This window comes from Aulonocara sp. 'chitande type north' Nkhata Bay, linkage group LG15, assembly GCF_057382095.1.
Source record: "Aulonocara sp. 'chitande type north' Nkhata Bay isolate Kocher_YH1m ecotype deep benthic linkage group LG15, A_spYH_male_GT1.1, whole genome shotgun sequence".
NCBI classification, from domain to species: Eukaryota; Metazoa; Chordata; class Actinopteri; order Cichliformes; family Cichlidae; genus Aulonocara; species Aulonocara sp. 'chitande type north' Nkhata Bay.
In genome coordinates, this window is record NC_141358.1 from 7224088 (window position 1) to 7251555 (window position 27468).

General features: G+C 40.1%; 1 protein-coding gene across 4 annotated transcripts; it reads right to left on the reverse strand.

Moving 5' to 3' along the window:
* On the reverse strand, positions 1-27230 carry LOC147312390 (triadin-like). Of its 4 annotated transcripts, XM_086263697.1 has the most exons (8): positions 26869-27230; positions 18630-18883; positions 18459-18517; positions 14223-14421; positions 10348-10389; positions 1772-1819; positions 633-782; positions 1-184 (listed from the first exon to the last, which is right to left on the reverse strand). In XM_086263697.1, the coding sequence occupies exons 4-8, from the start codon at positions 14407-14409 to the stop codon at positions 162-164; spliced, it is 450 nt and encodes a 149-aa protein (XP_086119823.1). In that variant the 5' UTR covers positions 14410-14421; positions 18459-18517; positions 18630-18883; positions 26869-27230; the 3' UTR covers positions 1-161. The 4 variants fall into 4 exon arrangements, with proteins under 4 accessions (XP_086119823.1, XP_086119822.1, XP_086119824.1 ...); XM_086263696.1 differs by lacking the exon at positions 18630-18883; XM_086263698.1 differs by lacking the exons at positions 18459-18517; positions 18630-18883.
* Positions 27231-27468: the final 238 nt, after the last annotated feature.

Genomic DNA, 27468 nt, shown 5'->3' on the forward strand with positions numbered 1-27468 from the left:
TTTCAATTTGGAATCTTTTATTCATCAAATTAAATCATCAGTTACCGCTCAACAACAGACAGAAAAAACATTACTGCGATTTAATGTGCAACACTGTAACAGCCGTCTCAACCTTTCTGTCCTCTCTCCTCCAGCTCTGGTTCTTTTCCACTTCCTGTCCTTCAGAGTTCCTCTGAGTGGAAAGCTGATACGCAAGAAACAGAGTTCATAAAAACAAATTTTCAAAGTTAAATATTGCCAGATGGTGAGCGACACATACGACAAACTTTCCTTTACATGCATGAAAATAAATGGCTGACATTACCCAGAAATCAGTTTAAGACTGGGTGCATAAAGGAATGATTGTTTGCCTTTTGATTGGCCTTGAACTGTAGCACATCTTTCTGCTGCCATCAGTGTGAATCAGAATGACTTTTAGTTATTTTTGAATCTATGGTAAATGTTTTAAATGCAGTTTTAAATTGCCCTCAGCGGCATGTGTGCACACTTTGTCTATTCATCATAACCCTCTTAGTCAGCTACTGCAAAAGCTAAGCCCTTGATAAAACGTTAGGCAGGATGAGCATCGCATGAATTGTTAATAACGGTCAAACAACTGAGGGTTAATTTAATGTCAGGTGATGTTTTCTTACATGTGAGGCTTTCGGTTAGATGATGAATACCTTCCTCCTCCTCATCAGGAGCTACCAGACTGGCTGCAAATGCCCACATCATTTCCAGCCACTCAGTGCTCTCCTGAGGTGAGACTCCAACAGAGCTTGATTTTATTGGACGAACTCCACCTAAAGCAAAGCAGAATAGAGATAAAGATCTAATGAATAGTATATAACTAAACAACAGAACCTTTCATTTTAATGTTTTATCTAAACTAGAACGGCAAATCAAAGTTTCGCTGGAACGTAACTTTCTCTCAGAAAGTGACCGAAACTAAGCACTTTCTAAGCATTTGTCTGCACCAAAAACCGTACCACAGTCAAAGTCACTTAAAATCAGCTTTCTTCCACGTTCAGATGTTCAGTTTAAACTTCACCAGGTTGTCTTGACCGTGTCTACGTGCCTAAATTTGCATGGAATTACCGCTATGTGATTGACTGATTAGATATTTGCATTAACAAACAGTTCAACAGTTATACCTAATAAAGTGGCCAGTGAATGTTTACTATCCTGTATTTATTTGGACTCTAATAGAGTATCTTTGCTTTCACAGTTCAAAAATAATCCTTAGTTATCTGATCTTGGACTTTGGAAACAAGCTGTTTTAGCTCTTCTCCCTTTAAGAGGGCTTTCTTCTGATTGGCTGTCCATCTCAAGCACTTTTGACCTCACAGTCAGAGCTGTGTGTTCGAATATCCACTCCCACTGATATCGTGTAGAGACCAGAGTTGAAAAACCAAGGTGACACAGAGGGTTTAGACCAGTGTGAAGCTCGCCTGAGCTTTTGGCTCATGGGGATTACAAATAATTAGACTGATGTCATCAACTGTAACTTTGGCCATGTTTAACATCCAAACAGTAAGATTTTATATGACAGACGCTTATATAAGACTTTACCCTATGAAGCTGTTCAAGCTCACACACTATGATGGGGTTTGTCACAGTTCTGTAAGCCTTGGTTTGTTTTCACAACCATATGCTAGTATTCTACCATAGAATATGCTATATAGTATAGTATCTAGCATAGCATAGCATAGTATAGTACACTATGCGACAGGTTTATGTTTTGAATTTGGGTGTATATGTGATGTATGCTGGCTTAGAAGTCTCTGCTTGCCTCTAGTCCTCATACTTCTCTTCGCAATGGCGGCAGGGGGAGGGAGGCCTGAGGAGGGGAGACACACAAGCACGACATTAACCGAAACTGCATCGTATGAAGTACACACAGGACGCATGCTGAGAGGAAAAGGAAGAACACGCACAATAGAAAGATAATCCACAACGAGAGCTGAGAAAAACAACGATCAGCAGCCTTCGTCTCTGCGCCTGACTGCATAGTTCGTGTTTTCAGCCACATATAGCGTTAGAGTTACAGCTTTGCCGCTTTAATGCAGCAAAGATGTTAAAGAGAAAGAAAAAAAGCTGCTCCCGAACACAAATCACACTTTCCATTAAAAAAACATTTTTTTCTCCATGATGCAGCGCACATGCGGAATGAGAGCACAGCAAGAAACCACAGCGGTATTAAATTTGCAGAAATATTAAAACATTCCTGATTAATTTTTACCTGGATTTCCACCCCTGATCTCATCTGCACAAATATAAATAGTTGTGACTCACTAATCTTTCCATTACAAGCACCCTGATACTGGATCTTTAAATCTTTAAGTCAGTAATACACAATTGTTTTTTTACTAGTTACCAAAAATGTAAAAGGACTGAATTATTATATAAATGCAGGTAGGTCCTTGACTTGTATAGGACCAGAAGTCTTTTTTGAAAACTACAGATATCACTGCCGGGAGATTTGAAAAAGCGTGGAGGTTTACTGTGACTAGCATTGGCTTCATTCTACAGAGCTGGAAGCTTCGTCTATTTTTTACTCCGTCGCCTCTGTCAGTGCGCCCCAGGGCGGCTGTGGCTACAATGTAGCTTCCCATCAACAGTGTGTGAATGTGTGTGTGGATAACTGGATGTGTAAAGCGCTTTGGGGTCCTTAGGGACTAGTAAAGCGCTATATAAATACAGGCCATAACTCATTCACTGCCATTGACGTCTATAGACGTCAATTGAAAAACTTACGTTGACTGCCATTGACGTCTATAGACGTCAATTACGTTTTCAATGGGAGGGGCTAGAATACAACCTCGGGCAGCTTGTCAGTGAACATCAGACTGCTTGAAATGTATTTTTCACAAAAAGCTCGTTTTCTCCCTTTTTTTGGTCAAAACAGGCATTTTTGGTGGAACCCACCTCTCTTCTACAGCTGATTACTAAAGAACGGAAAATGGTAGAAACAAGCTTTTTTTTTTGGATGGAAGAGGAGAGTCTGTTCTTCATTTTGGTAGGTTCAGCGTTTATGTGATCATAACACACAGTTTTCTGTGGCCCTTCAAAAATGAGTAAAAATGCTCAAAAACCCTGGCAGTGAATGAGTTAAGAATATACCCGAATATACCAGAACTGGCTTTAGCAGGTGACCACTTTTTAGTCAGTTGTCCAATTACTTCTGTTTTTCTGTGTATAAATGTGGTTGTAATTCCTAAATAGTTCATAAATCCCTGCAATAAATAAGGACCTAAAATAAAAAATAAAAAAGTGCACTGTGGTGGCATACAGAGGCAAAAATAGAAAGATAATGACATCGTCACAGCATGAATTTCACTGTAAATTATTTCTTATATGAATTAAAATCAGATCTGTATTTCAGGTCTGCAGCACGGTGGCACGGTGGTTAGCACTGTTGCCGCACAGCAAGAAGGTCCTGAGTTCAATTCCACCATCAGGCCGCGGTCTTTCTGTGTGGAGTTTGCATGTTTTCCCCATGTTTGCGTGGGTTCCCTCCGGGTACTCCGGCTTCCTCCAACCGTTTCCATGCAACTTGTGGGGAGAGGTTAATTGGATAATCTAAATTGCCACTAGGTGTGAATGTGAGTGCAAATGGTTGTCGGCCCCTGTGTGTTGGCCCTGCAATAGACTGGCGACCTGTCCAGGGTGTGCCCCGCCTCTCGCCCTATGACAGCTGGGATAGGCTCCAGCTCCCCTGAAAATGATAAGCGGAAGCGAATGGATGGATCTGTATTTCAAACAAATAAGCAACAAATGTTAGTGACATAAAAAATATATATTCATACTCATGTGATGAAAATATTATTATTATTATACAGACTAATATATAAATGATCTATAAATATATATACTGGTCTAATACACTGTCCCTTGTTTTATTAATATCTATGTATAACTATTATATCTACACTCTGCCAAAAGTATTGCTTTTTAAAAAATGTGTCATATATATTATATAAAATTATCAATATTTAATGTACAGTAGATCCACTGTATTCTCTGCAGTCTGCAACCCAGGTATCTGCTCAGTATCAAAAATACCTGAAATATTAAACACTCTGCCTCAACCATAAACTGCTCTACAAGTGTTTTTTAAAAACTGATTTATATTTGTTCATCTTGTCAAATCGCCCCCCCAGAGTCGTCCACAAATTCACTCCACAGGCTGCTATGAACATGGCCCATGGCCCATTGTTTTGTTTTTTTTACTTTTTTTTTGCACACGCATACACACACACCTTTTTAATTTATTTATTTGCCGATGAATAAAAGATCAAAGAAACAGTGAAGGAGATGAGGTGGGTTGTGTGTATCAAAAATGGTGGGAGTCTCGGAGGTGATTTTGTCATGTTATTGTTTTAAATGCACGCCGGGTATCATAAGAACGATGACCGTGTGTTTCCAAATTGGGTCAAATTGTTCTTTAAAGCTGAAGTCAAGTTTTCTAAATTTGTATGATCTGTCAGGAAACTGAGCCACTGTTTTTCCAGTAAGATATTTTGTTGTTTTATTTTTTGGCGATGGTAAATCTATTAAGATAAAGGTTTGGAGTTGTCAAAGAGGACAGGTCAAGTAGAAGTAAAAGCAGAAGGGGATTATGGGATGGTGGATGCATTTTTATTAAGATCAAATATAAGAATTCAATAAGAAGATTTGATGTCTCTGAATTAAAAAATAAATAAATGGAGATTTCAATCAAGCTTAACAACAACACACAATTATTAGCAATGAAACCAATGGACTTACCTCAGCTAAAAACATTTATAAAGGGCGACCTCTCCGAGAGGGCCACCAAGGTACCAAATGATACGTATTTTTCTCCAATTGTGTCATTTTAAGGATTACCTTTTTCCACAGGAAATTGGGCCCCCGGTTTCCTACAAATTGCATTTCCAGCTAAACTATTATTCCCATAATGATTGTAATGGTGCTCTGGATTACATTCAGAGGCGGTGTTTTGTTGAATGAATGAAGCATGCCGTCTATTAACGACAAATGCATTAGTTAAACACACATTCAGCTAAATGTTTCCTCGTTACGGTAATAGAAACTGTAATGTGATTTCTAGGTTGGATTACTGAACACGAGAGTGATTAGGTTGCAATCAAATGCTGCACGAGAAGCATTATGAAGACATGACGCTGGAATATTGTTTTCTGCTTCCTCCCCTCTGTGCCTTTCAACACTTTTTTTTGTCTACTTTAAAGGCTGTGTGTGTCACAGCTTCTTTAACTCTTTCTTAAACTGTCCAGTAATTGCTGCTGTGTCTGTTTATTGTCTTACCGAGCTGCACACGTGAGCTTTAAATGACCTGATCTCATGTGCAATCAGCTGATTAAGGTGTGACCTGTCGCTGCTCTGCCTGAATATATCTGCAAGCAGCCAGATATTAATTTTTATTTTGGTTTCTCTGGTCCTGAAACTATTACCTGTTATTAAGCTGCTAAAAGTCCTTAAAACAAACTGTAATCATATGCTGCCGCTGCAGTGCAGGTGTTTTGCATCTGCCTCTCTGAGGAACATGTTGGAATTAGCACATTCATCAATACTCTGCATTTAGATAACTGTTGGCTCTGGAGTGCTAAATGGATTGTTTGGATTTTCTCCGTGGATCTCTTTCAGTCTCTCTCTCCCAGGTGGAGGAAGCTTTCCGCCTGCTTCTCGCCCAGTGCGGAGGAGGTGCATAGGCTAATGGAGCCTCATTTCTTTGATTGGCACTGCAGACACAGAGCCAGAGAGACAGGGAACAGGAGGCCAGCTTTCTCCCTTGCTAACGCTCCCTCTCCTTCTTTTGATTGCTGTCACTCTGTCACTCAGTTTCCCTTCCGCTCCACCTTTCTTTCTTTCTTTCTTTCTTTCTTTCTTTCTTTCTTTCTTTCTTTCTTTCTTTCTTTCTTTCTTTCTTTCTTTCTTTCTTTCTTTCTTTCTTTCTTTCTTTTCCAATCACATCTCTCTTCCACTTCGCTCCTCTTTAAATCTATTTTCTCTCACGCTCTCACTTTCATGTGCTTATCTTCTGACTCTTCTTCTCTCTTGTGCCTTTTGTTTTTGCTATGTTTTTAGTTTACTGCAGTTTAGCAGCCACATCAAAATGATAAAACACAAAGAATATAGATGAAAAATACAAATTGTGCAACAGAGATTTAAAAACGGGAACCCAAGGGGCTCTGACAAAAAACACCCAAAAAAAAAACTTCAGAAGAAAAGCGCAGAGTTCGAAGAGACAAAAACAAACTGGATAAGAGAAAAGAAATGATACAAGAGAATATTTATTTTTTCTTTCTATCCTTCCTTCCTTCATTCCTTCCTTCCTTCCTTCCTTCCTCCTACCTGGAATATTCTGAAATTCTTGGGGAGTTTTTGGCTTTGTATTCTGGTTCTTTATTCTTTATTATTTAGTCTTCTGGTTATGGAAATATATTACAATTCCTGTGATTAAGTGGATCCAATGTCCGACACCTGACCTGTAGTTTCCTCCTTGCTTTTGTTGTTGACTCCCCCCCTTTCCCTCCCCTTGGCTTAGTGTAATCCTCTTCTATGTCTGTCTGTCATTTCCTGTTTTATTTTGATAGTCTCTCGTTTTGTGTGCTTTCTGTTTAGTTTTGCTTTCTGTGTCTCATTGGTCGCTTCAGTCTTGTTCCCACCTGTTACTGTTCCCTGTCAATATTTGATCTCATTCTGCTCTTTGTCGTAATCGTCCTCAGCCTGTTTGAGTCCTTCTTCAATCTTTCCCTGCATACTTCTGTTTGTTGGATTACTAGCTCCTGGTATAAGTTAATTTTGTATTTTTTGCAAGGGTTCAGCAATTAAGCTGTTTTCATTTATACTTTTGTCTGCCAAGTCCTGCATTTTGGGTCCTTCCCTGCCTAACACACAGCTGAGACGTGACACCTTTTGCTTTTGCATTTCTCACGCATCTCTGCATTTTTCCATTCCTGCTTTTGTTATTTTTGTTTTTTACTTTCTTCTGAATTGCCTTTGTTATAGAGTATGTCCCTGAGAGTGTGGGGGTCTCTGTCTTTCTAATTCCGTATGTTATCCCATATTTTTCGTGCAGTTTTTCTAGATTGCTCTGGTGCGATACTCACATCAGCAACATCATCCTCTCCACTCCCAAAGCAGATATCAAAACAGTCAAGGTATTTCTCATAATGCCGACTCACCTGTGCAAAAGACTAAAACAAAACTTTTTCTTTCTTTCACGTCAAAACATACAGAGTGAGCGATCACTTTAACTCTGTGAGCAATGAGTAAAAACCCTTTCAGCTTTTATGACCTTTCATTTTTAAGACTTAGACACCAAATGGTTTTATACATTTATCAAAGCCAACTGACTTTGGTCAGAGTGTTGTAAATATTGTGGCCTAAAGTAGAGTTGTAAGTGTTTGGGATGTATTTGAAACTTTACACAATATCACTACTGAACCTGAGAGCAGCAAAATCCTATATGTGAAAGTATCTTCCTATTATTATTATTCTTTTGGCTGCTTCCTTTAGGGGCCTCCACAGCAGATCATCTACCTCTATCTCACCCTGTCCCTAGAGTCTTCCTCTGTCACACCAACTCTCTGCATGTCCTCCTTCGCTATGTCCATCAATCTGCTCTGAGGTCTTCTTTTTATCCTCCTGCCTGGAAGCTCCATCTTCAACATCCTTTGTATCCTTTATATCCACAATGTCTGGGAGTACCAGGATGGACAGGATTAGAAATGAATACATCAGAGGGACAGCTCAGGTTGAGTGGTTTGGAGACAAAGTTAGAGAGGCTTGGCTGAGATTATTTGGACATGTGCAGAGGAGGGATGGTGGATATATTGGGCAAGAGATGTTGAAGATGGAGCTGCCAAGAGGAAGACTTCATTTCAGTTCCTCAACCTTTTCACTCTACCCTAACCCGCATTATCTGCAGCACTATTACCAAAGTCAGATAGACACCAAATGGTTTTATACATTTAAGTCTTAAATGCTCAAAGGGTTTTTATTCATCGCTCACAAGAGACTGAGTTTGCATATTTTTACATACAGTGCTATGAAAGATGATTTGTCCTGTTCCTGATTTATTGATTTATTTACTTCCTTTTTTTTTGTCAGACTTGTTTCATATAATCAAGTAAATTTTAATATTAGACAAGGATAAACTGAGTAAATCTAAAATGCAGTTTTTAATTTCAGGGGGAAAAAGTTTTCCAAGGTTTTTCAAAAGTAATTGCCCCCTAAACCTAATAACTAGTTGTGCCACCCTTGGCAGCAAGAACTGCAATTAAGCGTTTGCAATAACTGGCTATAAGTCTTTCACATCGCTGTGGATGAATCTGGCCCACCATTCTTTCCAGAATTGTTTAATTTGAGCCAGACTGGAAGGTTTGGGGACAAGGTATTTATGTCTGCAGCTCGATCAGATTTGAACCCAGACTTTGACCAGGCCACTCCACAACCTTCATTTTGGTTTTTTTGAGCCATTCAGAGGAGGACTTGCTGCTGTGTTTCGGATCATTGTCCTGAGTGTGCATGAACTCCGGAGCAGGAACTTGTGGCCGGATATTTCCATCAGGAGTTTGGTTGAGAGTAGAATTCATGTTTCCATCAATATGGCAAATCATCCAGGTACCGTAGAAGCAAAGCCACCAGACCATCACGCTACAACCACCATGTTTGACCGCTGCTGTAATATTTTATAGCAGTTGTATTGGGACTCAAACCTTCCAAATTGTTGCTTGATGCGTTGCTTTTTGAGATATTTTAGCCTCACTTTGTCAGAAAGCTTCTATTTAAATGAAATTTAGCTTTCCAATAAGTTCAGTTAATCACAGTTAATTCATGATTTAGCAACATGGACAATTACTTTTTCACACAGGGCTACGTGTAGGTTTGGATTTTTCCTCCCTTGATTATAAACACTTTAATTTGCAAACTGCATGTTGTCTTTACTTGTGTTATCTTTGTCTAATATTTAAATTTGTTTGATGATCTGAAATGCAAAAAACAAAAAACTCTACAACTGTATTTCTTCTTTGATAACCCTTAAAATGTAGCTGTTTCATTTACACACGCTGTTCTTTGCTGAAACGTTGTGATGGAAGAAATGCCTTGTGTTAAATTGAGCCCAGCATTTTGTCATTTTTCACCTTGGAAATGTTTGCTTCAAAAACTGAAAGGATGAAAGGGAAAAACTATCATGTACATCCTACATTGAGCGTCTAGAGAATCCCTGTGTACTACGGTTCTCCGGTCTAGCCCCTCGGCAAAAGGTTTCCTTGACTTATATAAAGATGGGTAACTTTCATAAACAAGTAAACTCTCATTGAAGGACTCTGTTATTGTTCTACGTTAAAATGATCCTGAATTATGACATTAGCAGTCATGGAATCATGCACCACATTAATCATCACTCAGAAAGTCCAGACAAGCATGCAGTACACATGCTGGTCTTTATGCACAACACTAGGAAAGAACGAGGACACGCTGATGGGTAACAAACTAAAGAAAAATAAAAGCTGTGCAAATGATTGGAGAAACTGAAAGCGAACACTGGGTCACTTAATGCTTTAATTAAAACAGTGGACTTCAGTCAGCACTTCTCAAACCATTTGGGAGGTTCAAGGCCAGGGACAGTGCTCTCCACAATTGCCAAATGAAAACACCAAATGATGAAATGGATTTTGGAGGAGCAGCGTTTTAGTAAAGTGCAGGAATGATGTCAAGGAGCACTGAGTCTATTCTGGACGCTTGTGACAGCCAAATACCTTTCTGTCCTTCATTTCCTTTAATTTGCCACCCATCCGTGGGCCTTGATAAATGCAGACTCTTTGCGCTTGGTGACAGAACAGAACAAGACTGAATTCCAGTGAATCTAAAGTAAATGAACAAAGGCTTGACATCAGGGCAAATCGACACTGTGTGCCTTAAGCTTAAAGAGCGAGTAAAATAACCGTTTGTTCTCCAAACAGACTGACTGTCTGGAGTCTTTAGGTGCTTTAGTCTTTAAGACTTGTTTCAAATACATTTTAAGAGGCATGTAAGGGCAATCATCCCAATCTGACCACTGGGATCAGTGGATTCATTAATGTGGGTGAAAATGTACATCGTTTTAGATGGAGGTTCATTTGTTCTGCAAGTGAGATTTGGGAAATCCAGAATGTAAAAAGCTATTATAGCTTATTAGCCTCTTAAAAAATTGAGATTTAGTGTCGATTTACCCGTTAAAGGTGAAAGTCAAAGCCTCCGAACTAAAGAAAAACATGCTGAGCAAAAATCACATCTATCCAGATTTGACTCTGAACAACTGCAGTCAACACTCTGAAAGCAAGCGGAGCAGTCAAACAGTGTTTTTGCTGTTGGTTTTACCAGGAGGTAAACACACGGGGTCGTCACAGTATGAGGTGTAGTCTTTGGATGGGATGGCAGGTGATTGACAGCATGAGCATGGAGGGGAATTGGAGGGGCGGGGTGGAGTGGAGTGGGGTAAAGAAAGGGGAAAAGTGAGGAGAGGAGTTAGAGATGAGTGTGTTGGATGTGTGAGGCAGGCCTATCCTTACACTGTAGGATAGTGAGGGTGATGTGTAGTAGCAACCGGTGGGAGAGTAGAATAGATAGAAGGGTCACTATGTCGCTGTTGTACACGGAAAGAAAGGGAAGCTCAGTTGCAGTTTGATATTTAACTTTCAGTTATACTTGGCTTATTTAAGTTTGCCGAGTGTTAGTTATTATTCTTTTATGGCTTCAAAAAACTTAAAAAAAGAGCAAAAGAATGTACCAGTAGGTATAAAAAGAAAAAATAAAGAAAACCAAATCAATTCTTTTTATTTATTTAGGGGACGTTTACTCTACCTACAGCCTTTTTTCGCATTTTTCTTCCACAGCCAGGTGCTTCATTGCACTTCATTAATTTATCATCAGCAAGTGTTTTCACTTTGATAAAAGCAGAAGTTTTGACAGTTTGCCGGTCTGGAGCATTCAAGTGTGTTAACACATTGCCAAGGAGGAAAGACAACAGCAGGGATCTTACAGAGGCAGTTGTTGCCCATCAGTTGGTAAAGGGTTATAAGGCCATTTCCAAACAATTTGAAATTCAGTATTCTGCGGTGCAAAAGAGGCTTCACAAGTGGAAAACATTCAAGACAGCTGCCACCCTTCCCAGGAGGGGACATTTCAGCAAATTAACCCCAAAGGTCTGATCGTGTTCAGAGAAACGGCAACAAACCAAAGAGCTACATCTCAGACTTTACAGGCCTCAGTTAGCATGCTAAATATTGAAGTTCGTAGCACTACAATTAGAAAAAGACTGAAAAAGTATGGCTTATTTTGAAAGACTTCCAGGAGAAAACCTCTTCTCTCTAAGAAGAACATAGCAGCATGGCTCAGGTTTACAAAGTTGTTTCTGAACAAACCACAAAAGATCTGGAAAAATGTTCTTTGGACACACAAGACCAAGGCAGAGATGTTTGGCCCAAACCAAACACCTCATCAGTAAAAATTTGGGTTTGTTTTTTTAGTCACAGGACCTGGGCACCTTACGTTCACTGCATGGACCATGGGTCCTCTGTATACCAAAGTATTCCGGAGTGGATGTGGAGACATCAGTCAGACGGATAGAGCTTAGCTGAGACTGGGTCAAACAACAGGGCAATGATCCCAAACACAGCACAAAGGCTGATAAAAGAAAAGAATCAAGGTGTTGCAATGGCCCGGTCAAAATCCAGACCCCAACCTGACTGAAATGCTTCGATGGGATCTTAAGAGACTTGTGCATAAAGAAATGCTATAATCATTAATTAATTGAAGCAATGCTGCAAAAAAGGAGCATGAACTAAAACTCCTCCACAACAATGTGAGATGCTGATGAAGTTTTTTAGAAAAAATTTACCTCAAGGGATTCGAGCTAAAGATGGTTCTACAAGTTATTTAATCACGAGATGTAGTGGTTAACGCATTTGTTTGGCAATGAACGGTCACTGGTTTGAGACACAAATCCCCCTCAGGGCTTTGTCACAAAGAGCATCCAGTGTAAAATTCTGCCAAATCAAACATGTGGCGGTACCTCCAGCGACAACCCCACAGGACTGCGTACAGTTTGTGTTGCATGTGTCGAATGCCCAGCTGGGACAAATATGAGCAGACTGTTCACATGACCGGGTAGATGAACTAAAGCATAAGACCAAGATGAATGAGATATTAAAAATGTATAGGGTGAAACTGCAACCCAGCTCCCTTCCACACAATTAAAAGACAATAGTTTCATTATTGAAACTAACACTGTTTCAGAAGAAGCAGACACAAAGTGTACTGGATACAATGATGCTATCAGTGGAAAATAAACACATTCATTTAGACTAAAGGTGTGACTGAAACAGTGTTCATTTCAAGATAAATATCAAACCTGTTATGGATTAAATGCTAATTACAAGTTTACACTGACAATGTTAACATGCATACCAGTGGATTCACCCTAACTGAGTTCTGAGTATTTAATCAACTTGGACAGTAGGAAATACACTTTTACAGACTCCTGCCTGAGAACTGGATGAGAAGATTGTGAAGCTCAACTAAGAATTCAGCTGGTCGATAATTTCTGCTGATACCGGCCAGCTAAAGATACTGGCATCCATGTATGTGAGATACGCTAATATTACAAATTTTTTGTTTATTTTTATTATTTCATTATGACAATGTGCATTAATATGTGCATGAAAACATTTTTAAAACATCAGCCTTAATAATCTGAAATGAGGGCAAACCCTAAAATACAATCTGGGTCAGACTCTAAAGTCTTATCCTGACATTTATATCCAATAATTAAGAAGCGACATCTTTAGCTTAGCTTAAAGACAGCTCTACTTGCCAGTAATTACTTAAAATAACACTTTAACGTGTTAAACTTTGATGTGCTAAAACAGAAGCGTAAAACGAGAATTTGTTGTCTTGTGCTGAGGTTATTTTTGACACAACCAGTTGCCAAGCAATCAGCTGCTGCTGCTGCAGGAAGTTGCTGATCTGAGTCAAGAAAATTCACCAAATAATCCTCTCTGAAAATGGCAGTTTCTCAGTTAGACAATTTGTTTCTTTTTCCAGGAATAAACACTAAAGATATAACGTAGGAAACAGTGAATTTTAGAAATGAGTTTAAAGTGCGGCTGGAATTTGTTTTTGCCTTTTTGAGAATGAATTCAAAGTGAAAGCAGTGTAATGTTCAGCTCTGCACCGCCGTGTCTCCGTGCTATATTATTGTGATTTACTGCAATGGACGTTTCCCCTAATATATAAATTAACAGCTTTCTACAGATTTGCAAGCCTTAAGCAGAACTGAAAATGCTTAAGCAGAGATCTTCACTGTTGCATTCACTTCAATCAGCAGTGTGGTTGTGATCTCAGGGAAATTCATTTCCTGTTATCTCATGACAATGAAGCAATTAAAGCCGGATCAAAGCTAACAAAATGTGATTACTCGAGACAATTAAGTCATGAAATGGAGATAAAGGGATTAAAAAAATATATGAGAAAACAAAGCTGCTCCCCGTTTGTGTAATGTGGCAACAGCCGCTGCACAGGATTCCACTGATGTCCACATTAAGCAGGTTATTAAATGAATCATTTTACTTTGTACGGCTCAATGCTGTAATCAACCCCTGTGACTCCATTATTAGTATGCATGTTAACACCAGAACGCACCCTTTCGATCCATTCTACGGCCGTATGAGTGATATTTAGGAGGAAATGAGGAGCTACTGCCCTGATAAATAAGCTAAGAAAATGGTAGACTAATTAATGTTAAAGTTTAACTGAGTATGTGAACAGGAGGAAATGCATTCGCTAAACCAGTATGCGTCAAGAAGATGGGAAACACACCTCGCGTTACTCTGAACAGAACTGGCATTAAAGCAAAACACACACATGTCGAGGCACATGTGGTGAAAGCAACAAGGAGATGGTGTGTGTCCCATAGTTTGACTCGGTGAAAATGATGTCCACTTTTGAAGTTTGCTTCAAAAATGTCTGAAGTCTTGTTGGAAAATGCTCGGATGAAATATGGAAGTGTGAAATGTGGAAAATGGGTGATTGATGAGTGGAAGGAAAGTGTCATTAGGCATTATAAAACATTACAAACACATCATGATAACAGTTAATAATAAAATATAATAATAAACAGTTAAATAATAAAATTATGAGAATAAAATGCTGAATTAAGTTCGGGATTTTTAAGAAGGAAAGTAAACAGCCGTTACCTGCCAGAGTTTTATAATCGAGCAGATCAAACAAAACGATAGCCACTGCTGACCACGTGATGATAAGGGCCACGACCATCAGCCAGGCCATTGGTGAGGTGAACGTTAATATGACATCATCCAGAAATGTCCTCTGATTGGGCCGAGATGGAGAGGCCACCTCCCTGATGCTGGTCTGACTGCTCATTGGTGAAGATAGCTGGGAGCAGAGGGAAAGAGGAGAAGGAAGGAGATGGAAACTTGAGTTTGAAGGGGGTCTGGGCATTGAAATACTTGCAAGAATGTTTAAAAAATTTAAAGCATCACTGCAAAACCCATTCAGTGTAAAGTTACTGAATCCCCGACTGATTACTGAACAATATTGGCCTGTGCATTGGCAAATTTGCACACAATATAATATAATTTTATATAAAAATGCATTCTCAAAGTCGTATCATTGTAATAGTGCTGAACTAACACACTTTATATTTTGATTCAATTCTTTATTTAATTTATTTAATGTATTTTTTAATGTCTGTTATTTATTTATATAAATTTAATGTAAGCTTTGTCTGTTAATTCGTGAAGAGTACTTACACAGACTTTCATTGCTCAGTGTAACCATTGTGTTTTGCAGTGTACATGACAATCATTTGTTATTTATTAGCAAATTACAATATATGTGTGAGTCCTAGCTAGGCTTTCTGGATTGTAAGAAGGCATTACAATAGTGAGAAATCTAGTGATTCATTCCAGCATGGCATGAATAACATGTCAAATAATTTCAATTTCAATTTCATGTTTTTTTATTTATTTATTTTAAGAATACCGTAAGTGGAGCATAATTTCAGTGAGACATATGCTGATGAGTTATGTTTTTTGGGGCACTACAGTATAAAACGCGATTAGTTTCCAGAACTTGAACAAATTATGCAAACTCGCTGCCTTTGAATAACTAAGTACAGCTCGTTTAAGGTGACTAAGTTAGGGCAACTCATTCATTTTGAGTACAAGCACCACAAAGCAAAAAGTATTTAAGTGTATTATATTCAAGAGAAGATAAACAGTTCTTCAGCCATTCTCTCCAAACTCTGGCTAAAAGTAAATGTAAATAGCACTATTGTGCTACTATTTAATATAGATGTGCAACAAATTGCTTCTTTTAAGTGTAAAGTGACCATGACAAGCTCGAAACATGAGTTCAAATGCACTGCAACTTAAGGAAACACAGGAAAATAGAAAAATGCTGAGAAAGCCTACAAAACTCAACAGAGGGCCAGAGGGGTCTTCAGAGGCTCTACAGGACTGCTTTAATACTACAGACTGGAACATGTTTAAGCAGGCTGCCACCTACAACAACACCACTGACCTCCAGGAGTACGCAGAGACTGTTACTGCCTACATCAACAAGTGTATTGAGGATGTAACAGTCACGAAAACCATAACTGTCCGGGCCAATCAAAAACCATGGATGACAGGAGAGGTCTACAGGCTGCTGAAAGCTCGGAATGTTGCCTTCAGAGTTGGAGACGAGGCAAGCCTGAGGACAGCTAGGGCCAACCTTTCCCGTGGCATCAGAGAGGCTAAGAGACAGTACTCCAGGAAAATATCTCATCACTTCAAAGACAGCAGAGACTCACGGAGCCTGTGGCGGGGCATTCAGACCATCACAGATTACAAGCCCCCACCACAGACCTGTGATAGCACTATCCCCCTGCTGAACGAGCTGAACACTTTCTTTGCTCGCTTTGAAGTCCAAAACAGCACCACTGCACAGAAGACCCCACCCCCTCCTGGTGACCAGGTGATGACTCTGTCACCGGACAGCGTGAGGAGATCCCTCAGCAGGATCAATGCACGTAAAGCTCCGGGTCCTGACAACATTCCTGGTCGTGTACTGAGAGACTGTGCAGTGGAACTCACTGATGTCTTCACAGACATCTTCAACATATCACTCATCCAGGCTGTCGTCCCCACATGTTTTAAAGCCACCACAATCATTCCGGTTCCAAAAAAGTCATCTCCCTCCTGCTTTAATGACTACCGTCCTGTTGCACTTACTCCCATCCTGATGAAGTGCTTCGAACGACTAGTCATGCAACACATCAAGACTGTCCTGCCCCCCTCCCTGGATCCCTTCCAGTTTGCCTATCGGCCCAACCGCTCAACCGATGATGCCATCTCCACTGCACTCCACTCGGCACTCACACACCTGGACAAAAATGACTCATATGTTCGAATGCTGTTCATAGACTTCAGTTCAGCATTCAACACCATAATCCCCCAACAGCTCATTCAAAAACTGGTCCAGCTGGGGCTCAACACCTCACTGTGCAACTGGCTGTTGGATTTCCTCACCGGAAGACCTCAAGCAGTACGGGTTGGCAGTAATACATCCAGCACCATCATTTTAAACACGGGGGCCCCGCAGGGATGTGTGCTGAGCCCCCTCCTCTTCACTCTGCTGACCCATGACTGCACTCCATCATACAGCTCCAACCTCTTCATCAAGTTTGCGGACGACACAACGGTGGTGGGTCTCATTAGCAACAGGGATGAGACCGACTACAGAAGTGAGGTGAGACGCCTGGCCACGTGGTGTGCTGACAACAATCTCTCTCTGAACGTGGAGAAGACGAAGGAGATTGTTGTGGACTTCAGGAGAATGCACACCCAACATGCTCCTCTGACCATTGACGGAGCGTCTGTGGAGAGAGTGAGCAGCACCAAGTTCTTGGGTGTGCACATCACAGAGGATCTCTCCTGGACGTACAACACCACAGCACTGGCCAAGAAATCACAGCAGCGTCTCTTCTTTCTCCGCAAACTAAGAAGAGCAGGAGCTCCAGCCCCCATCATGTACACTTTCTACAGAGGCACCATCGAGAGCATCCTGTCGAGCTGCATCACTGTGTGGTTTGGAGCCTGCAATGCGTCCTGCCATAGAACCCTCCAACGCATAGTGAGAGCTGCAGAGAGGATCATTGGTGTCTCTCTCCCCTCCCTCCAGGACATTTACAGCACCCGTCTCACTAAAAAAGCCCTTTGCATAGCGGCTGATCCCACACACCCAATGCAAAGCTTCTTCAAGCTGCTGCCGTCGGGGAGGAGACTGCGGAGTCTCCAGGCCAGGACCAGCAGGCTGAAGGACAGCTTCATCCATCAGGCTGTCAGGAAGCTTAACTCCCTCCCGATTCTGCCCCCTCTCCCCTCTCTCCTCCACGGTCTCACTGAACTCTGTCACACACACACAAACACACACACTCTCTGACTCACTCACTGGCCTGCACCAGTTACCAGTCACTTTGTGGAGCATTGGACTGCCATTACCTCATAAGACTTTGTTGTTACACTTTCTCTTACCGTACACTACTAAATCTCCATTTGCACTATTTGCCTATTTGCACTACTCTGCCTGGTTTACACTCAATGTCACTTACCCATTATATTGTATATTATATAGCTTTCTTGTTATATGTAAAATTGTATTTATTTAAATTTTTACTTTTTAATTATTTTACTTGCATTTTTTTAATCACTTTTATATTTAAATATATTTAAATGTTCATTTGCTATTTATCTAGGGATTGAAGAGTAACGCAATTTCTATTCTCCGTATGTCCTGTACATGTGGCAGAATCGACAAATAAAGTTGACTTTGACTTTGAAAAAAAAAAAAAAAAAAAAAAAGAAGTGTTTTTGGGGGAAGCAATAACGTGACGGACCAGCTGCAGAATGATAGAAATGGAAACATTAGAATGATGACACACTTAAACAAAGTGAAGGATTCATCGGTGTTGTGAGGGAGAAAAAGATGTGGATAATGTTTGTTGTTTTAATCACACGACGCATATAATACTGTAGATACATGTTTGCTATTAGCCGTTTACTGTTAGCTTGTCACTTCTGCAGCTGCTCTGTAACATTATTGTCTCCACAAAAACACTTCTGCTGTATTTTGTAGGGTGTTTTTATTGTTTTTTTGTGAAGCATTTTTTTTCTATTCCAGTTGTGTTCTATTCATATTTTATATATTTATTTTATCTTTTATTATCTGCTTGTGTTTTCTTAAGTTGCAGTGTGTTTGACCTCTCAGGGCCACCGTAGAATGCATTGAAATAACAATCAAAAATATGGCTGAAGAAGAGGGAGTTTTGTTAAATAATAATATAATAAGATGTACATATAAGTGTATCCATAAATATTAAGTGATGACAAAACCGTTAGCTAGTTAACGCTCAGTTCTAACTTACTTACCGACTGTAGTTTACCAAAAACGTTTCTTCTGTGACTTCAGCGAAGTTAGGGTAGTTTTCCTAAGAGGCGTCCAAGGTTTTAAAGCAACGTTTAACAGAAACAAATAATCTGATATTAAATGACAATTAGCATTAAAACAGATGTTTCAAGCATTTTAAAAACCACACAAACCTCTGGAGCGTTGGAGGGCTAAATGTTTTGTGGTCCTAAACTGACAGTGAATGCTGGTTACAGGAGTTGCTAAGTGTGTTATGTGACATTGTGCAGATATGTTACCACCACAAATTCACTGCACCCGCACTGTCAATTTGTGCTCAATATAACAGAGTAACTGGCACGTCTGTGGCATTGATGTTAGCAGCTCAATGCGCAGCAGGTGTTTATTTATGCAGCATTTTGTTTTTCTACGTCAGGATGAACACAAGCTGCATGAGGAGGAGAGGGGCAGAGCGACAGAAAGACGAGGAAGAGAGAGACAAACAGAAGAGATAAGACGATTACATCCCCGCTCCAAAATCGGCGCTTCAAGACAAATTACTTCTCTAAACAAAGTTTTCATCACTGTATGGCAGCGGGGGCCGCGCTCCAGTAACATGATTACATGCCCATGTTAGGTTGTTTGTGTTCATTATGTGGTGCTTGGGATGATTCTTTTTTTCTCTCCCCTCTTTCTGCGCCTGCCTCTCACACGGCGTATCTGCTAATATGAAAGGAGAGATTTGAAGAAACTGCTCTGTATCCTTCTCTTTAATTAGACTCTGAAGGATGCAGATCCATGTGAGTGCTGCGTGCTTTGTGCAGGTCTGGTTTAAGCATTCATTATGAAAGTCTCATTAAGAGAATCAGCTGCTGTTTCTCACCTTTGATGCCAATTAATTTAAACTCAGTATAGAGTGGTGACAATGTTTTTGCTGTCCTCTTATTACATAATGAATGTACCACAAGGCAAAATGCATACCCATGTTATTTCTCCACTTTCTTCTTCTGATGAGTTAAACCCAGTCACGTGGGTATCTGGGCTACATTGTACTCTATAAAGTAGCAGCTATTATTTCTTGATATTTTGCAAAGAAAATGGGAAACAGGTGCTCTGATGTATTGAAGCATGTGTAGACATTTGTGGAAATACTGTATATAAGGCAAACTGGACAAATCTAATGGGCTTGAAAGTCAAGATTTAGTATTACCACATTTGTCCTTCTCCAGGCTTCTTTAAGGAGATTCAAAGCTGTTCTTTGGATGTTGGCTTCCTTTTGTTCTGTTCTCTGTCAAGATCATCCCAAACTGCTTCACAAATTTTGAGGTTTGGGCTCCGAGGTGGCCAATCCATGACCGATAGTGTTATATTGTGTGTTCTTTTATCCACTTTTACTGCATTGACAGCGTGTTTCGGATCATTGTCATCCTAAGAAAGTGAAGCCATTTCCAACTCGACAGTTTCTAAAGGGTATTGTATGATGGATTGAAATCCAGCAACAAACTCCCCAACACCACTGGCTCTAATGCAGCTCAAAACCATCGCAGAGTCTTCATCCTATTTTCCATGCTATAGGCGGTTGTGATCTCACTGTTGGACCTCCCTCCTGACCTGGCGATTTGAACCAAATATTTCAACTTTGGATGAATCGGTCTGTTGATTTTCAGTCCAGTTCTTCTGTAATTTAGCATACCTCTGCCTTTTCTCCCTATTTCCCTTCCTTAAGAATGGTTTTTTGACAGCCATCCCTCCACTGAGCCATTTCTGATGGCTTTGACAAACAGAAGGTGGATCAACTGAAGGTCCAGATGCATCTCTCAGCTCTTGTTTAAGACCTGAGACTTGAAGATACTGTTCATCAGCTGTTTGTAGGCCTGCCTTCTTTTGTTCTTCACTTGACCAGTTTCCTTAATTTTTTTTAAGCGCATAGTGCACGCCATGCGATAGGCTGCAAATAACAAAGTTCTTAAAGATCCAATTTAAGATTGGCTCTTTGCTCAGTTGTCTGTTCTATGGCAGGCAGAACACTGATTCATCTGTTGAGTTAGGTCCTTTTTTTTTTTTTTTTTGCTTGAATGATTCACAGGTCAGTGTTAAGTGGACACACACCATGCTGCAATATATCAAGTCTCAACTAACAGCTCTTTGAGAATCACCTTGTTTGTACAAAAATAATATGTCACGGCTGTGCTATCTTTTACATTTTTCACACATTCAATTCTTTCTTTTTTTCAGCATGGGGTTCACAAAGTAAAATGTTAAGATTCTGTAGCTGGTCTCGGGCTGACCTTTCTTTTGCAGCGTTCAGTTAACAAGTTGCAAAATCAATTTAACATAATTCTACCCACTCACAACCTAATGCACATTTTTGTGTTCGTCTGATTCGAGAAAGCTGAGCATTGATCTGGTGAACAACAGCTGCCGTCTGTGTTATTTCAGAAGCTGAGCTGAGAGCGCGTGCGCGTGATGTAAAGGCCGACCATTGATCAAGCGAAGCCTTGGCAACAGTTAGTCGGGCCAACATATTGATTTGCAGCAACTAAAACAGCAACAATGTTACAATGACAGAAGGACTGGAGAGCAGTCAAAATCTCCTGCAGCAGGTAGAGGGGAAAACCTGCACAGTGCAAAGATCCACTTCACTGTTCTGCTACTAAATGTATTAATTAAGTTTATTTCCTCTGTGTTTGAAAGTTTCTGTCAAACTGTGTGTCACAGTCTGCAACCTTTTCCCTTTTAATTTTCCTCACTTGCTTTGGTTTATTTCCTGAATTAGACTTAAATGGGACCTGCTTGCTCATTTTTAAATTCAATAACATTATTCTTGGACTCAACTAGAACAGCTTTGTATGACCCTGATATTTAGATTCATATGCATTAGTTTAAAATGAGTATTCACCACTGCAGCAGTGCATAGAGTCGTGGTATATAGTCTTTGAATTATAAGGTTTCATATACAGTATGAGGACTTCCGTTAAAAAACTAGGTGATCCTTAGTCAGGTCTTAAAATGATGTAAATAAAACCACAGATGAACAACAGCACATGACATATTCCACTGTGTCATTATTTGCAGAAACCAACACTAAACCTCACTGCAGGAGCAGTGAATGAAAAGCCAAGTACACCCTGACTGCTTCCATAGGAATTAAGTAACAGTCACTAATAAATGCACTTAATTAATTGTCCATCAGCAAGTGTGAGCACCTCTATAAAAGCAGATGTTTTGGTAGTTTGATGGTCTGGAGCATTCAGGTGTGTGTTAACATGAGGCCAGGGAGAAAAGACAACAGCACTGGTCGTAAAGAATTAATTGTTGCGGCCGATCAATGTGGGAAGGGTTATAAAACAATTTCCAGGCAATTTGATATCCATCGTTTTACTGTAAGAGAGATCATTCACAAGTCAAAGACAGTTTCTCATCTTCAATGAAGTGGACAAAAAGCTGAAAAGCTACATCTCAGACTCTACGAGGGTCAGTTATTCCCAGGAGAACATGTTTTGGAACATGGCAGCATGGCTTAGGTTTGTGAAGCTACATCCTAAGAAACCACTTCTGAACTTCTGTAACAATCTGTCTTTTGACAGATGACACTAAAGCGGACATGTTTGACTAAAATGTACATCGCTGAACATTGATGAACACCAAACAGAGCGTTCCAGCACAAACACGCCACACCAACTGTCCAGCATGGTGGTGGAAAGGTGATATTTTGGGTTGGTTTTCCAGCCAAAGGACCTGGTCACTTTGCAGTTATTGAGATAACAATGACCTCCTCTATATACCAAATTATTCTACATTCAAATACGAGACCATCCACAGGATGGACAAAGCTTGGCCCACACCCGGGTCACTGAGCAGAGCATACGGTGGCCCTGAGAGGCCAAACGGACTGCAACCTAAGGAAATACCAGCAATAAGAAAAACGCTGCAAAAGCACACAAAACACAATGGAAATAGGAAAAACGACAATGGAAATAGGAAAAAAAAACCACAAGGGAAGTGTTTCTGGGGAGACAATAACCCGACGGACCAGTTTCAGGAACCCAAAACATGGTAGGCGTGTTTTATCATGATTCATATAATACTGATGACGGATTTTTAGGCTAATAGTTAGGCTAACACACTGACCTCTCATCTTTTCTTTCCTCACAAAACCGATAGATCCTCCACTTCTTTATATGTCTCCCATCGCAATTCTTAGCGTATTTTGTTTCCTGCAACTGGTCCGTCAGGTTATTGTCTCCCCCGGAAACACTTCCCTTGTTCTTTTGGAAATCTGTTTTTTCCTAATTCTGTTTTTGTTTTTTCCCCATTTCCATTGTCATTTTTCCTATTTCCGTTGTGTTTTGGGTGCTTTTGCAGCGTTTTTCTTATTGCGGGTGTTTTCTTAAGTGGCAGTCCGTTTGGCCTCTCAGGGCCACCGTAAGAACAGCAATCCTGAGCAAATCACAAACCTACAAAAGAGCAGCTGAAAAAGGAAAGAATCAAGGTGTTGTCCACATGTCATTGTTTACAACATAAATGGTAAATGACCTGTATTTGTATAGCGCATTACTAGTCCCTAAGGACCCCAAAGCGCTTTACACATCCAGTCATCCACCCATTGGTGATGGCAAGCTACATTGTAGCCACAGCCACCCTGGGGCGCACTGACAGAGGTGAGGCTGCCAGACACTGGCGCCACCAGGCCCTCTGACCACCACCAGTAGGTGAAGTGTCTTGCCCAAGGACACAATGACCGAGACTGTCCGAGCTGGGGCTTGAACCAGCAACCTTCCAATTTCAAGGCGAACTCCCAACTCTTGAGCCACGATCGCCCCCAACATAGTCAAAATGCTTAGCCATGCTGCCACCATCAACAACAACAACAGCATACTTTGTGAAAATAATGCATTATTTCTGTATATTTTAGTTCCAAAAGGGCCAAGATATACAATTTTGTAAGTGGAAGATTGATTACAGGAGACTTTATAGGTTTTGTTTTTACAGTGATAAATCATGTCAATACGATACATTAACCTCCTAGGACCTGGCGTCTACATATGTGGACATAACATTTTGGGTTGTCGAGACCAAAATACTAAATTTTGCTCTACAAGAGCCTGATGACCACTTATGAGGACATTATACTGCCACTATTCTATTGAAATTTAAAAAAATATCCTCATATGTGGATCTCATTTTTCTCAGAAACAAAAATCTGTAAAAGAAAAAAAAATCTGGTAATTCTTTGTTTTTACATTCATCAGGTCCCAATCAGCCCAAATAGCAAAGAGATTAAAAATGCGTGCTGGGTCTTAGGAGGTTAAAGAAAATGGTTTTTTTTAAAGAATGGCACACCCAAAAATAACTAAAACTACATCACCACAGACAACTGTAGATGCTGGAAAAGACTTTCCAAAAGGTATCTCTTGTAATGTGGAAACAATATGGATTTGAGAACATCAAAGGGACAGCTCAGGTTGAGTGATGTAGAGATAAACTTGGTCTGTCTGGGCATGTAAGAAGGAGGGACAGTGGATATATTGGGGAATGGATTTTGAACATGGAGGTGCCAGGCAAAAATGGGGAAAAAGGAAGACCACGGAGAAGATTCATGAATGTGGAGAACATACAGAAGGCTGGTGTAGCAGAGGAGGATGCTAGGGATAGGGTGAGGTGGAGGAAGATGGTCAGCTGTGGCAGCTAAAGAAAGAAGATGAAAATAGCTGAGGCGACTGCACAGTTCTGCCAGCATGTATAATACATCTTGGTTACCGTACCCAATTAATACAGCAGACATGAATAATAATTTACACCAACTGGGAAAAGCATTCAGAAGATAAAGAAACTGCTTTCACAACAACAAACTGTTTTTGAACATTTCTGATCTGAGAAATGCACCAAAGAGAAAGAAATGTAATGCACTCTGCGTGTATATATCCGCCTTCAAATACAGACGACCCAGCCCACCTGCTGTTACCCTCGAGCTCTGAGCTTGATCTGCACTCACACACACAATGGCCGACTGGTGCTGCCTCCTCCTCCACGACAAAGGAATGAGCAGAATTAGAACAATGTGGGTGCCGACAACTAACTGGCAAATGAAAGGGCAAATGAAAGACAACAACAGCTTGGTCAAAACTCTGAGTCACCGAATGCTGTAAGGAGGAGTCAGCACAGTACTGCTTACAAAGTAAACTTGCTAGTAATGTTTCCAGTTTTGAGCTGCTTTTATTTCACCGTCAAATGACGGTTTATCTCATCAGGAAAGCCCAGATGTTCATGAGTGTGAATGCAGGGTTTTTTGGGGGGTTTTTTTGCATTATTGTCCTCGTTACTTTGATATACAGCACCAAATACAACCCAAACCACTGATAAATGCTTGTTATCAGGATGATAAGTTCCTAAAATTATCATGGATTTACTGCATGGAGGTGAAAATATATTTGCACATGTGGTTCAGTTTCTGGGCACGATAAATGAAGAGTTATTTATATGTGAGTCTTTTCTCTTTATTCTATTTTACAAGTTATTTGATGGCACAGAGGAACAGGAAAAAGAGTAAAGCGTGAGAAAGAAGAAAGGCAATTGTTTCAACATCAGAGCGAGTGTTTTCAAATGCAGTTGTTCCCCACCTGGGGTTCAGGACCCCCTATGGATACCAAGACATGTTAGAGAGACCCCAAGATGCTTTGAAAGAAAGAAAGGGGAATATATCTTTTTCCTTTCTTTTGGAAATTTCGATTCTTTGAACTCTGCAGGCTTTAATAAATAACACACGTAGCTCTATTTTAAGGGGGTCACAAGTGAAAAGGGTTGGTAGGCACAGGTTTAATGGGGGCATAAAGGATGAATTATGGTCCTAACAACAGTGCTGAGCAAAAAGTTGCTTTTTCACTAGATTTTGTGCTGACAGTGGTTGTGGTTTTCCATCTTTGACAACTGTTAATTTCAAAGCATAGTACATTTAGGACACTTTATAGTTTTTAGACATGTTGGTTTTGGAATTACAAATTACAGGTAAGTGCTCAATATCATTACATCCATGCAGAAAGAGAGCAACTGGTCATCATATAGAATTAAGTCATGAAGGAGAAATTTAATGTAATTTTACTTGCAGTCTTGAGCAGTAGGTCTCAAGGCTTTCAGAAGGTCTTTCAAAGTTTTTCTGTTTTTTCATGCTTTTTCACTCTAGTCCTTGTACCAGACCGTTTTCACAAAGTTTCTTATGTTTGTTGAGCCACTTAACACTGACAATGAATCATTCAAGGATCAAAAAACACCTCAGTAAAAGGATGAAGCAGTGTTGTGTCGACCTATAACAGACAACTTAGCAAAGGACCAATTTTAATGTGTCTCTTTAGGCACTTTGTTAGTAGCAGCCTGTTAGAAAAATGCATAGTTTGTTTGCATTTTTTCATTGAAACTACAGAAAATGACAAAGATAGCACAGTCTGCCAGATATATGAGAGTATTTTTGTACCAACAAGGCGACTCCTAAAGAGCTATTACCTGAAAACTTGCTATACTTCTGCATGGTGTGCAGTTTGTCCTTAATAGATTTGAGGAAACTGGACAAGTGGAGGATAAGAAAAACTATCACGAGTAAAATCTGTCTACAACAGAGAAACAGTCGTGCCCTTAAGAAATAGGAAAATATCCAGCAAAACCCCAAAACAGGACCTGAGAGATTAATCTGGGGCTTCAGTTGATCCATCTACTGTTCACTGAATCCTGACCAGAAATGGTTTCAATGGAAGGGAGACTATCAAGAAACAATTCTTAAGGAAGTGAAATAGGGAGGAAAGGCTGAGGGACACGAAATTACATAAGATTTAGAGTGAAAATCAGTGGTAACAGGTCCCAAGGAGTGGTGAACCCAGTCATCAGTAAAACATGATGGAGGCTCTGTTATGATTTGTGGCTGAAATTTGTTTGGTGAAGGTGAAGAATCCATGACTGATAGTGTTCATTGTTTGTTTTTCTATCCAGCTGTGGCACGATCACCAACACCAATGAATAGCATCTAAATGGGAGTCTTATAGTCTACACCTCATGTGTGCACATACTTCCCATTTTCCAGCCGCACATATTTCCCATTTTCCTATAATTCAAAATTAAAAGGAATGAGGGTTGTCTCAAGACTTTTGTACAGCCACTAATGTCTAATCACAATGTCAAAAACACATTTTTAAACTGACCCTCAGTTTAAAAGACCATTTGTGGTCCCTTCAAAACCTCAAGAGGAAACAGTGACATAAGAGATATGGCCCAGATGGTTCTCCATGTTATTAATAGCGCCATCTCACTGGCTGTTAGTTACCTAATATCTATTTTAAATGACAATTAAAAAAAAGAGTAACTGGGTGGATTGCAAACACTCACATTTCTGTTTTGAATTTATTACTTTTATAAGTTTTAAAAGAGTGAAATGGATTTTTAAAGTACCTTAGTCTTTGAAGTTGCTGGATGTTCACTGATAATCTTCAGTCCTTCAAGGGCTCTGGGAATGCTGTGTTACCATAGAAACAAGTATGTAACTCCTTGTCAAGTCCTGTTTTTAACCCGAGTCGATTATGAGAAAAACACATTAAATTGTCTTAAGCCAGATCACAGCGGGTCTAAAAATACACAAAAACTTTCCCACAAGTGGCGTGAAACTGGGATAAAATCCAAGAAACTAAGTTTTGTGTCCCAAAAAGTTACCAGGGCGAGGTTTCTGAGATTTCAGTGCTGGAGAGAGTGGGACAGAAAGGGAGAGACTGATAGAAAGAAGCAGGGAGACGGAGTTTGACCCACTGAGAGTCACCCAGCCCCTCTGAGGGTCCAAAATAGACAGATAGGGAAGGGAGAGAGAGAGGGAGCAAGGAATGTAGAAAGGGTGTAAAAGGAACAAAAGATTTAAAGAACAAGGAAAAAGGCAGGAAGAGAATACAGTGAAGAGATGAAGGTCTAAAAGTCTCCTACTCACATATCCCAGAAACACAGAGCTTATTAATCACCAGCGAACAGCTGATATTTCATCAGTGTTTCCTCTGAGAGGCCCAT